General features: G+C 64.1%; 1 protein-coding gene across 1 annotated transcript in view; it reads right to left on the bottom strand.

Annotated features, from left to right (window-relative positions):
- The window catches only part of ZC3H3 (zinc finger CCCH-type containing 3), an 82,329-nt gene extending 69,568 nt beyond the window's left edge, over window positions 1-12,761 (bottom strand). The window contains exons 1-3 of the mRNA XM_036830902.1: window positions 12,621-12,761; window positions 9,874-11,191; window positions 8,448-8,644 (exon numbers count right to left, since the gene is read on the bottom strand). Of these exons, the coding sequence (XP_036686797.1) occupies window positions 8,448-8,644; window positions 9,874-11,191; window positions 12,621-12,708 (1,603 nt within the window). The 5' untranslated portion in view covers window positions 12,709-12,761. The remainder of the gene's footprint in view (window positions 1-8,447; window positions 8,645-9,873; window positions 11,192-12,620) is intronic.

The following is a 12,761-nucleotide window of genomic DNA, read 5'->3' as shown; positions in this document are numbered from 1 at the left end:
CCGAGGTGTGCAGGGGAGGGGGTGCTCCGTGACGTAGCCCGGGGCGGGCTCCTGGCCTGGGACCATGGGAGCACGGAGGAGTGGGGCCCGGGTCTGGATGGGGTGCCCAGCAACATCCTGAAGCTGTGGAGAGGTGCCACAATCCAGGACCTGGAGGGCCATGGCCCACCTCCAGCAGGTAGGAGCTCCCACGCCCCCATCACCAGGTGGCCCCCACTCCCCAAGGGAGGAAGGGGCTGGGCTCAGGAGAGCAGGTGGGACAGACCACCTGATGGGCCAGCGGCAGCCACAGGGAGAGCACTGAGGGCCGAGGGGGAGGCCGGGAGACAAAGCAGCCCTAGGAAGACTCCGCCCTGCACCCCACGCCCACTGACGGCCGGGCTTCTGAGAGCCCCCGGTTGAGAGGGACCCTCAGGCCAGGCCAGGCCCAGCTGGCACAGAGGCTGGGCTTAACTCGGTCAGCCAGGACACGGGGGCGGGCCACCCTCAGCACACCATCTACACTCGTCAGACACCTGGGGACCCTGGCCCACGAGACCCCAGGGCTGCAAGCTCTGCCATCGTGAGAACATCACCCCTCCTTCCCGGGTGAGGAGCGGCTCCCAGGGCTTCAGCCTCACGGAGTCACCAGGTGCCCCTGACTCCGCGGAGGTCACAGCTCCCCTAGAGGCCCCACGCCTGCCGGGCACCACACAGGCAATGCGCACGCACATACACACACTCCCACGCCAGCTCGTGTGGAATAACTAATTAGCACGGCCATGACGAACGTAAAACTGGAGGCCTCCGACACGCCTGGTAATTTACGCAAGGCTCAGGATCGCTGCGGCTGCCTTTTGCAGGGCCTACTTCAGCATTTTCATTTTCCCTTAGGAAAGCAGGGCTCCAGACTGAACTGCTCTTACGCCCTTTACAGTGTCTGCCGTAGTAAAGCTAAACAACCCAGCTGCACAACAGCGAGTGATGGTGGGTCACAGACCGCTCCAGGGCGGGAAACTCCAGCAGCGAGAAGAACACCAGCAGCCTCCCAGTCTAGGATCCGCCAAGCCTGCCCCGTCCCCTCAACCCGCCCAGAAACCCCCAAGAGATGACCCTTCCACAGCTGTGGGAACAGAGCAAGGCAATGCCAGCACCAGCCTGGAGGCTCATAACCAGGGCTTGCCCACACCTCAGGACCGGGACCCAGGACCAGGGCGCTGGACAGGACGGGGACACCACAGGAGTCACCTAGCCCCGGCCCTGCGTCCACCCCTCCGGGCCACAGCAAGCCTGCCTCCTTCCTCCCACCTGCCCTGGCTCCTGATCATCCCACAGTGCTCCCAGTGGGCACTGGCGATGAAAACACACTACTGATGCACGTGGAGACCCAGGGCAAGGCTTCGCTCTGCTCCCTCTGACCGCTGACCCTCCCGCAGTCCTGAGGCCAGCACAGCCCATGCCCAGGGCGGCCCAGCGCCAAGCAGTGTGATGCTGCCGTGCCAGTACCTGGCCCACCGCCTGCCCCTGTCCACTGGGCACATCTGGTCAGAGGGGAGGCGGGGCCTGTTGGGAGAGGCTTGGGGCACGGTAAGATGGGGCGGAGCATTGAGTGGGGCGGGACACTGAGGGTGTGGTGAGAGGGGCGGGGCATGGCGAGGGGCAGGGCGTGGTGAGAGGGGCAGGGCGGGCAGACAGAATCTGGAACTGGGTTTTCCGGTGCACCTGGAACCACAGGACTACAGAGGAGATTAAGTGAGGATCGCTTTTAAGACTCCCTTGGCTACCCAGGCGCTGCTGGAGCAGAAAGCCGGCCGGCGGGCGACTCCCTGTAGGTACACCCCGAGCTGGTGCTGCTCAAGGGGAGCCCTGCAAACTCCCCTGGACAAACTGAGCACCACAGACAGGCTCTGGTGCCCAGGCAGCTGAGGGCCTGCTCTGACCTCCACAGGAGGCGCCCCGGGGACATGGGGACAGCCCCAAGGTGGGCCCTTCAAGCCCGAATGACCGAGCAGTGGGGGGAGGCAGTGCCAGGATGTCCCCTCACGGTCAGCCCACAGAGGGGCCACCCAGGGACTGTGAACCTGAGGGGTACCCAGCCCCCACAGGGCCCTGCTCTGGGGCTTGGTGAGGAGCCTGGGTACTGGGTAGGGGGGGAGGCCAGAGGAGGGGTCCAAGGAGGGGCTTACACAAGGAGGCACTCCCTGACTACTTCCTTGGAGAAACTTGGACACAGGGAATGGGTGTCAGTTTCCAACAGACACTCACACTCAGGCCGGGGTGGCAAGGTGGTCCCAGCGCTGGGTGACCCCAGCCAGAGGAGTGTCTCACTGGCCACCATGGCCAGGGGTCAGAGACGGGGGGCTGCATGGTGAAGACCGGGCAGGGCCCAAGACCACACCTACCTTTTCTGCCGGTGACCCAGGATGAGTGGCCGCCCACTGCATCCATAAACAGGTGACAGCAGATCCTCCAGACCGCGTGGCTGGCATGGCAGACTAAGGGACGTGTGGGAAGCGCCCGCCACATGCTGGCAAGCTCTGAGCCAGAGGCAGGCGGCTGTGTGAGGCCCGGCTTGAGTGAAAGCCTCGGCAGCGCTCAGATCCACGCCTGATGGCACCGTGAACACTGCGCCCTTCCTGTCAACCACAGCCCTGCCGGCACAGCCCTGAGCGACCCACCAGGCCCACACCCCACCCACCGCGCTGGCCACTTGTCTGTGCAGAGGCAGGCGAAGGAGAGGTGGGTGGGCTGTCGCCACACATGCACTGTCCTGGGCAACCCCTGGGAGGTGAGAACGCCACTGCCCGCCCACCCGCCCATGGCTTTTCCTTGGCACCTGACGGCAGACCTCTCCAAGTGACTGAGAGGAATTGCACGGCCTGTTGCTACCAGGAAGCCCCCTAGCCTGGGGCCGAGTGTGCTGGGTGGGCTGCCAGCCCCCAACACCGCAAGCGTCGTGCTGGGTTGGTGTGGACCAGGCAGCACCCTCTCTGCACACACGAAGCCTGTCACCTCAGGGCAGACTGAGTCATGGCGCTGCGCCCACTGTGGCCGGGGGAGAGGAGCCCCGGTGCTGGCCCCGAAGCCCCAGGTCTGCACTGGAAAGCGCACGTCCACACCGCGGGCTGTGCCGACTAACTTCCGAAATAGAACGGGTGGCCAATCGGAAACCATTTTTGAGGTTTACGAAAGGTTCTCTTCTCTGCTGCCTTCTCTGGGGTCTGTCGGCCCTGAGGCGGATCAAGTGGGGCCTCTGGCAGCCAAGGTGCGGTTATCCCCCAGGGAGCATGGGGTGGGGTAGGGGTGTCACGTGGGGACCCCCAGGGACCACCTGCCCCACCCCCCAGCCAAAGTCTGACTCTAGGCCCAGGGAACTAGGCGGGAGGGTCAGAGGGCTCGGCCAGAGAGGGCCGGCGGGGGGCAGAGCGGGAGGAGGAGTCAGGCTGGAATCTTCGTAAGGCCAGGTCCCCAAGGCATGAGGCCCCAGGCCTGCTGAACGTGCAGTTTCGAATTCAATTAAAGCGATTATCTGCTGTGTCAAATAAACTGTGTGCAGCATATATCCGGCGGCACTGTACACCTCGGGCTCATTATTCCCTAACTGTTTCCTCCTGTTTACGCGCCCTCAAATTAAACTGCTGATAATATGAGCCAAAATAAAAAATGAGCACACCTTGTCCCGAGAAAATTGATTCTCCCTTCTCCTGAACCGGCGATTGCCAGGTTTTATATACTCTGTTCCTGGTGATCATTAGTAATTCAATTTTCTTTTTATTAGCCCCCTTATCTGCTGAGCAATATAGTGGCAGAGCTGACCTCTTTCGCACGGGCAAATGTTTAAAATCTTTTCCCTGATTAATTTTGCCAGTTAAGAAAAAGAGGAGAAATGGCCCGGCTCTTAGCCATCACAATGAATAAAGCTTAATGTTGATTGTGATGGAATTTCTAATGCCAGGGAAATTGACTGAACGCGGCAATTACACTGCAGTAGTAACTCAAGGGAGATGGGATCGCTTTCTCCTGGCCATAGCCTTTGGGTTATTTAAAACAATCCAATTTGCAAGGATAATTATGTATTAGTGTTTTATCTGCCACTTGAAATGAACAGGGGAGTTTCGATACTGGCCCAGCATTAGCAGGTTATTGCTGCAAATTACTTGATATCTGCTTTCTTTCACATAAAGAGGAAATTAGGCAATCAATTACCAGAAAAAGGTGGATGAGGAATAAGAGGGGCAAGTGCGCCCTCTGCTGGCCACGGGGCTGCACAGCCGGCCTGAAGTGGGGACCCCAGGTGGGGAAGCCCACCTCTCCCTCCCCCCCTCCGCAGCCCTCCTGGCCTCAGCAGCGAGGGAGTCCCAGAGGGGTCAGGTCTGACACCGCTCCAAGCGGAGGGCTGCATCTGGCACTAAAAGTCTGTGTGGGAAACAGGGCAGAGAAGCCTCAAAGCAAGTAGATGCAGAGGCAGCCTCTGCCCCCATTCCCAGGGAGGCCCTGCCAGCGGCCCCTAGGTGGGGTCTGCACTTTCCAGGAGACAGGAGAGCGCGCACGCACACGCGCGCGCGCACACACACACAGCTGCTCGGGCCCACCAAGGGAGGGCAGGCAGACAGAGCTGGGAAGCGGGGAGCCGGGCAGGCCTTTCGAGAGGAGGGGGCTGGGGGAGCCGTCAGCCCAGGGAAATGACCTCCACCTGTCCCGGTCTCACGATGCCTGCCCAGCACACTCGCCTCCGCCAGCGCAAGCCTCTCCCATGAGCTTCCGGCCATCAAGTCTCGAGGATGAGGACCTCACCCCTCGGCCTGGAGTTCAGTCCTCACCCGCAGTCTCATCCTGGCTGCTGCCCCTCCGGGACCGCTGGACGCTCCTGGGGCTCCGACGCGGCCGCCGTGTGTCCCTGAGCACACCCATGCAGGCCCAGGTGCCTCCACTGTCCCTCAGGGGCTTCCCAACAGAACCCCCCTTTCCTTGCTGTGGCCCAGCACCCTGTCCCATCACCTGGTCCCGCCTGCCCTCTGGCCTCGGCCCCTCCCACCCTCCAGGACACCGGCCACACAGGACCAGTCTCTGCTCCTGGAACCGGCAAAGCTCAGCCTACCTGTGACCTCGCCTGCACAGGTGTGTCCATGCGCCCCTCTGCTCGCGCAGGGCTCGGTTCAGATGGCGCTCCTCAGAGACTCCCCCGCCGCCCACCCTCCCCGCAGCTCCCTGCAACACTGCCGCCTGTCTCCTTTTCCTCAGAGTGCTTCTGCCACCTGAAAGCAACTTTTCTTTTTTTTTTTGGCCGCGCTGTGCAGCCTGTGGGATCTTAGTTCCCCGACCAGGGACTGAAGCCGGGCCCCCAGCAGTGGAAGCGCTGAGTCCTAACCACTTGACCGACAAGGAATTCCCCCTGAAAGCAACTTTTCAGCCTGTTTACAAGCACCCGAGGGGCAGTTTGTGTCCACTGACGCAGCACGGCCCCAGCACACACACACCCCAGGAGACAGCACACTGCCCTGCACAGACGTGCAGGAGATGGGGAGGGGGTGAGGGGGTGGAGGACAGAGGATGCGTGGGGGGGTGGACAAGGGGCTGAGTGAGGGGAGGCCTTCTGCAAGCCCTTCCCCCAACAGGACCCTCTCCCTCCTCTGCCTCCACCTCTCCCGCAGGGCATTCTGTGCGTGGTTATCACACTGCCTATAACTATGAGCTGATTCATCTGCCTCCTAGTGGAGAGGAGCGTGAAGGCAGGGACTGTGGCAGCCTTCTTGGCAGGCGCCGCAGTCCCCACCTGACAGCCCCACACCCAGCGGTGCCCGCAGCCTTTCTCACCCTCCCACCGAGTACCACGGCTGCCCTGCCAGCAGGCGGCAGCCGCCACCGTCCCCAGCCTGCACCCAACTCTGCTCTGGGCCTACAAAGGGGCCAGGCTATTCACAAGTGCAGGTGCAGCTCCAGGGAGGACACAAGCCACCTCCTCTCCCACCTGGCCTGGTTATCGAATCTGCAGGCGCAGCGTCTGTGCCCCCGCCAGCCCCTCACCCCTCTGTCCACCCCGCGACCGGGTGAGCATCCCAGAACATCTCTGGCCCATGGCCCTGGGACGCTGCCCACAGGCCCCTACCCAGCTCTCCAGCTTCCCGGCCGCCCCTTGGCCAGTGGTTCCTGCAGCAAGGCTGCTGCCAGGCTGTTCCCATGCCTGGGGCAGCCCTCACCCCGGCCCCCAAGCCGCACCAGAGCTCTCCGGCCTGGAGCCGGGAGAGAGGGCACCCAGGACCACCTGGCCGGCTGGTGGGAAAGCTTGGCTCTGCGAGGAGAGTTCCTGGTGCTACCGCTGCCCACCCGTCTGCAGAGAGCCCCTCGGTCCGTGGGTCCTCAGCCCACAAGACAGGAGGACCTCCTCGACCGCGTGGCGCTCCTTCCCTGGGTTGCCCATGGCACGGGCCAGCAGCAGCCTGCCTTGGGCCTGTCGACCCCCAGACCAGGCTCCTTGGGGGCAGGGGCAGCACAGGCCTGGCAGGGACAGAGTCAAGGCCAGTGCACGTACGTGCATCAGGACTCAGCACCCCTGGGCGGCAGGAAGGGTGCCAAGAGGCCCGGGGCCCTGTCTGCCACAACCATGCCATACTCAACACCTGCCCAGCAGGTGCTCTACACACACACCTGCTTCCAGGCCCAGCAAGGGGGCCCGACGCCCAGCAGACGCCCACCAGATCCCCCAAGAGCTCTGGTGTCAGGAAGGGCCCGAGAAGGCAGGACAGGGCCTTAGGGCCTTCCCAGCACGCTGCCCCGGCTGGGACACTCCTCCCCCAAGCCACCTCCAACCACATCCGTCAGTCAAGCCTCGCTGAAATACTACCTCCACAAGGGGCCCTACCTGGCCACCCCCTCTCCGTCACCCCGACACACCCTGCTAATGGCAAGTCACGATGGGAACGTCTCAGCAGCTGGCCAGCTCGAATGCAGGCACCAGAGGGCAGGAGGGACCACCCCTGCCTTGGGTCTCCTGGACCCCCAGCACCTGGACCGCCCACCTCCCACAGCCGGCCCTGAGCACCATCACGGCCTGCACGCTGCCATCCCGCGTGACACCTCATCTGTGGGGACAGATCTGTCTGCAACTTCTCTGCACACCTGACATCTCAGCCGGCTAAGACAACACCGTGACAGAGAGGATCTGAACAGGGGCCATGAGTCCCCACAAAGGCCCAGATGTCCACAGACACCACCTCCTGGCCTCTCTCCCAGCTGCCCCAAGAGGCCACCTGACCCCTCACCTGCCCTCAAGCTCCCTGGGGGCCCCCCCGCCACCAGTCTCTCGAAGCGAGGGGCACCCTCAACTCGTCCTCTCCAGTCAACCCGTGGCAGCCTGACCGCTGGTCACCTTCAACCTCTTCACTCCCAGCCCGTCCTGCAGCCAAGGCCCAACCCCCAGTCCAGCCACCTCGCAGCAACCAGGGGCCGCTAACGGGGCTCCCTCAGCTCTGTCACCTGGCGTGACATCCACACTTGCCATGGCGCACGGGATACGGCCGAAGGAGGATGGGTGGGAGGCCGGCACCCTCCAGCCTCACTTCCCCACAGCCCTCTCGCTGCCCCGCCCGACCCTCTGCCTGGGACCCCACGGCCCCCCCTCCCACGGCCGGCTCCGCGCAGATGCTCAGCACGGCCCAGGCACCAGCTCCTCCAGAAGCCTTCTTCACAGCCTCCTGGCCAGGCCAAGGACCACGCCCTCAGCTGGGTTCCCCAGGCACCAAGCGTAGCACAGCTGTTAGAGCACAAGGCCCCGGCCGGGGCGCGCGGCGCCGAGCCTGCCGGGCCCCAGACCCTGTCACCTCCAGATCTCACACGGGTCAGTCTAGAAGCTGCTGCCGCACGTTCGCCCCGCAGCTCAGAGGGGCCACCTCAGGACCAGGCACCCAGATGAAGCCTGGCTCCGCAGCCTCCCCAGAGCACCGCCGTCGCGGCAGTGGGGAGCCGGCCTCCTGCGGGGGCCACGCCCACAGCGCTCCCCATCCTGTTCCTGGACTCCAGGGACTCAATAAGAGGGCAAAGCCGACCCCTCCCAGGCCAGCTCAGGCTTCCCGAAGAAAAGGCAGCAGCCAGCAGGGAGGGGAGGGGTAGACCTGCGGCCCAGGCAGCGAGGGCGGCACAAGCCATGTCTCCTCCCCCTTCAGGGCTGCGTGGCTGCCACCCTCTCATCTACCTTCCCGCTCCTCCTGCCAAGAGGGACTCAGCTGCACATACACGGAGGGACGCGCTGCAAAGACCACCACATGCCTGCCTGGCAGCATCTCCCCACCCAGAGCGCAGGGCACGGTACCCCGGGTCTTCTCCTCCTCCACTCACTAGCCCAGGCCGCCCACTGCCCGCCAGGCTGAGCGCTCCTGGGCCAGGGCCCAACAATGCAAGGTGGACGGCGAAGGTGGGTCCCAACAGGGAGCAGAGCCAGCACAGGCCCAGGGAGCCCCTCCTCCTGGTCGTACCTTCCTTGGTGGGGAGGTGGGCCCGGCTAGGAGGCAGGCAGCACAGCCGGTGCCTGCTGACCTGCATCAGGCCCTTGTTGGGCGTCTTCTTCAGCACAGGGCTGCTCTTCCCCCGGAGGGTCTGCCTCCGCCGCAGGCTGAACTGGCTCTTGGCCGTGGCAGCAGGTGGGGGGCTGCTCTTCTTGTCCCCAGGAAGGCTGCAGAGACAAAGAGCAGACAGCTCCTAACAGGTTCCCCCAGCGAGTGGCTCACCTCCCCACCCCTGCCCACCCAGATCCCAGCAACATGGACTCAGCCCCTGGAGGCAGCCCACTTCGCTTTCTCACCTAACCAACCTCAGCAGCCGTCAGAAGGCTGCTCCCCGCCCATCCCCCCCACCCCACCCCCCCACCCCCCTCCTCCTCCCCGCCAGGCTCCCAGCCACAACCCTGGAGGATCCCAGAGCCAAGGGAGGCGGAGAGCGCAGGAGAGCACCCCTCGACCCCCACCCAGTGTTCCACAACCACCTCCTGCACCTCCCCAGGCCAGATGAGCCCCCGCCTGGAGCTGGGGGAGAAGCAAAGCAGGCAGGCCTTGTACGGAGGAGGAGTTGCCCCCAGCCTCGTGACCCCCTCCCCACACTGGCTGAAACAGAGGCCGCTGTCCAGAAAAAGTGAGGAGGGCAGGGAGCCCGAGGGATCCAAGACAGCACCTATCTGGGAGAGCAGGGCCCAAGATCAAGGTCAGACAGCAGGAAGGACCTCTGGAGTGGGACTTGCTGGGAGGACAGCGAGTGTCACCACGTCCGATGGCAGAGGCAGGCCCTCTGCCCTTGCCACTGGCAGCCACCACAATTAAGTCCCTGACCCCAGACGGAGCACTGGGCCACGACCCCGTCCTCGAGCCTCCTCTAGATCCGAGAGGACAGAGGGCGGGGAAGGTGACATGGGTGCAGTGAGGCAGTGACTCACCCTGTCACCCGGCCGTCAAGGGGCAGCCTTCCTCCCCGGTGGAAAGACGACCCCCTCCCGCAGAGACACTGCACCCTGAGTTTGCTTGCCCTGCTCCTGGCCTGGGCACAAACCCTGGGGGCCCAGAACAGGAACCACCCCAGCAGTCTCTGGTCTCTTGCCCACAGGAGAAAGGGTGGGATGCTGCGACCACCTCCACCTGCCCCGCCTGGCTGGGAGCCCCGGGCCAGCCCCCGGCCAGGCTGAGCCCTTTCAACTGTAAGGGACAGCAGTGACCCTGGCCTCATTCCTACTGACTATGGTGACACCACCACAGGCAAAGCTCCGCGCTCAGGCCCTGCCGCTCAGGCCCTGTCCGGGACGAGGCTTCCCCTCCGCCTCCCACACCCCTGCAGGTGGGCCCTCCCACCCGCTCTGCATACAAGGCAGAGTCTGCCTGGCCAGACGGGACCCTGGGGCGGGGCGGGGACACACACCTAGCACTCCCCCGCCTCCGGATGATCTTGGTGCGGCTCTTCACTTTGTAAGCCGAGAGCGGGGTCTCACTGAAGAGGGGCTTCAAGCTGCTGGGTCCCACTGCTGGTCTGTCCCCTGGGGGGAACCGAGATGGGACTGGGGAGAGCTGGGAGGCATGGTCCTTGCTGCCGGCCTCTGACTGCCAACGGAAGGAGGAGGACGAGGAGGCCGAGGGGCTGGAGGCCTTCCACTTGTACTTGCTCGGGGAGGCCCCAGGCACGGAGGCTGTGGCCGACCTCCTGGGCTTGGCATCCAGGTCGGCTCTGAGCTGCGGCTTCTCCGTTCGTTCCGCTGCAGAAAAGGGGGCCTTGCACACATTCTCCGCCACTGCTCTGGGACTGAGGGCCCTCCGAGGGGCCCGGGGACTCTTCGCCGAGGCAGCCACCCACTTGTAGTCGTTTTTCCGGAACTTGTTGGTTCGACAGGACACCAGCAGCAAGGGCTCCCGGGTCTGCCTGGGTCCAGCAGCAGGTCTAGCTGGGCCGGCCACCAGGCCGGAGGCAGCTGACTGACCTGCATGGCCGGCGTTCGCTCTCCCGTCCCCAAGGAGCTGTGCACCACAGCTGGCCACAGAGTGCGAGCCCACCTTCCGGCCCAGGGCCGTGCCGCCCCGCTGGGGCAGGCCGGGGGCCACGAAGCGGGCCTTGGCCGCAGCTGCGCTCTCACTGACCGTCCGCCAGGGCTCCGAGGGGCTGCTGCCCACGGCGCTCAGCGACTTCACCAGCCGGGGCTTGCCAGGCTCCCTCCGGCAGACCAGAAGGGGGTCCCCCTCACTGCAGCTCCCCTTGGCTCTTCCTGGCCTCGAGGGCTGCCGCTGGCCGCCGGCAGGCTCACCCTCGCCTTCCTGAGGCCTGTGGCTGCTCCAGGGGGGAGCCCCGTATGCTTCCAAGGAGCCCCGCAGGACCCCTGCAGTGCCAGCTGAGCCCGGCTTTGACAGTGGTTTGACCTTGATGACCATGTTCTGATCCGGACTGAGCTGGACCTGCCTCTCCGGGATGTACTGCTGGGGGTCGGGACCCTGGCTGCCCCCAGCCCCAGGGGGCGGCTGCGCAGCACAGTCACCGGGTGGGTCCGAGGATCCCAAGGGCCGATTCACAAGGGAGTATTTCTTGCGCCACACGGGCCCATGGTTCGGGGAGAAGCCCCTCCGGCTCAGACGAGGGTAGCGCGCACTGAAGGCCCTGCCGCTGCTGTAAGTGGGCGGCTGCCACTGGGAAGCGGCGGAGGTGCCTGGGGCAGAGGCACTGCCATGGAGGGTTTTGTAGTCATCGATCAGACCTGAGGAGACAGGAGCACAGGCCCCGTTAACCGGAGGGTGAGTAAAATCAGTGAGAATTCCCTGGAGGGGCAACAGCTGACCAGACACCCCGCAGACCCCAGTGGATCCTGCCAGGCCCCAGTGCAGGAGGGGCAGCTGCCAGTGCCTGAGAACCACTGAGAGTCAGCCCAAATGCCCTAGGCCAGTCTTCTCCGTAAGTCTTTTCCCGTCAGTTCTACTTCAGTCCTATTTCTAGTTGCTTATCCTTAAAATGCACCCCTGTGGCATATTCCCCATCTGCCAGGAATGTTATGCTGGGTTCACAATCCTTTGAGGAGAAGTGTCACTCAGTATGAAGAGACCAGCAAGACCCTATGCTGTAATGCCTCAAGAGACATGGAGGCCCTCTGGCTTGCCCACAGATAGAAAGGGAGCAGGGCTGCACCTTAATGAGCTCCCTGCCTGGCACACAAGACAGTGAGGGTAAGATAAGTGACACCCCTGGGTACTCCACACTTGACAAGAATGTCACACCATCCTCCCCTGAGGAGAGGAGAGGCCTAATCGTCTGAAATCGCAGTGCAGTGGACCGCCACGGGGCCCTGCCAAGGAAGCCTCTGGACAGCTGTGCCCGTGCAGGTGGGGCCCAGGCCTCGGCTGGAACAACCCAAGCTGTTACAACTCAGCCAACAAGCCCCACAGTTACAACGCTCCCCCACCATATGTCCCGCCCCCAGGCCCAAAGAGAGCCAGGTCCAGACCTGGTGACACCTCAGGGCAGATATGATGGAGGGCCAGGAAGTGCCTGGAAGGTGGGCTCAGCCCACCTGAACTCTCCCCTATACACACTTTCCAAGTCCTTAAGTCTTCTCTTTGTGGGAATAACTTTACAAGGGGAATTTTTTTTTTTTAAGTACAGCAAACCACATTAGATCTAAAAATGGAAAAGTCTGGAAACTGAAGACTGGGGAATCTAGGCCGGGAATATCAAGGAGAGTGTGGCTGTACGGACGGAAGGAGCGTCAAAACGGGCTGTCCGGGGAAGAAACACACACCTGGCCCCGAGCGGGCTTTGCCACTGTCGGGCGCCGGGAGCGAGGGAGCGCCCAAGGGGCGCCGAGTACGTGCCCGCGCGTGGGGGTGGGGGGGCCCCCGGGGGGGCCCCCCTCCCGCCCGCCGGTTACTAAGCGACCGCCCCGCCGCCACCCGCCGCAGCGCCAGAAACGCTCGCACCCTCCGTCGAAACCCGAGCTGGAGGTGACCCAGGCCGGTCGGGACGCCCCTCCGGGTCCCCTAGACGCAGCCCGACCCCACCTACCTCCCCACCCGACCGGACCTAGCCGCCGAGACCGCGGGCGGAAAGCCACCCCCTTAGGGGAGGCGGGCAGGGGCCCGCTGTGAAGTGAAGGGGAAGAAAGGGACGCGCGACCCGGGCCCGACCCGACCCACCCTGCAGGAGACGGATCTGCCGCCGTAATTGCTCCTTTTCCTCCATCTCCGGAGTCCGCGACGCCAGACCAGGCCCCCGCGACTTCATCGCCGCGCGACCGTTTCCCCGCGGGCTGGGCGGAGCGCGGGGAGGCGCCGAGA

This window comes from Balaenoptera musculus, chromosome 17, assembly GCF_009873245.2.
Source record: "Balaenoptera musculus isolate JJ_BM4_2016_0621 chromosome 17, mBalMus1.pri.v3, whole genome shotgun sequence".
Classification (NCBI taxonomy): Eukaryota; Metazoa; Chordata; class Mammalia; order Artiodactyla; family Balaenopteridae; genus Balaenoptera; species Balaenoptera musculus.
The sequence above is the reverse complement of the archived record's forward strand: the minus strand, read 5'-3'. Positions and strand labels throughout refer to the sequence as shown.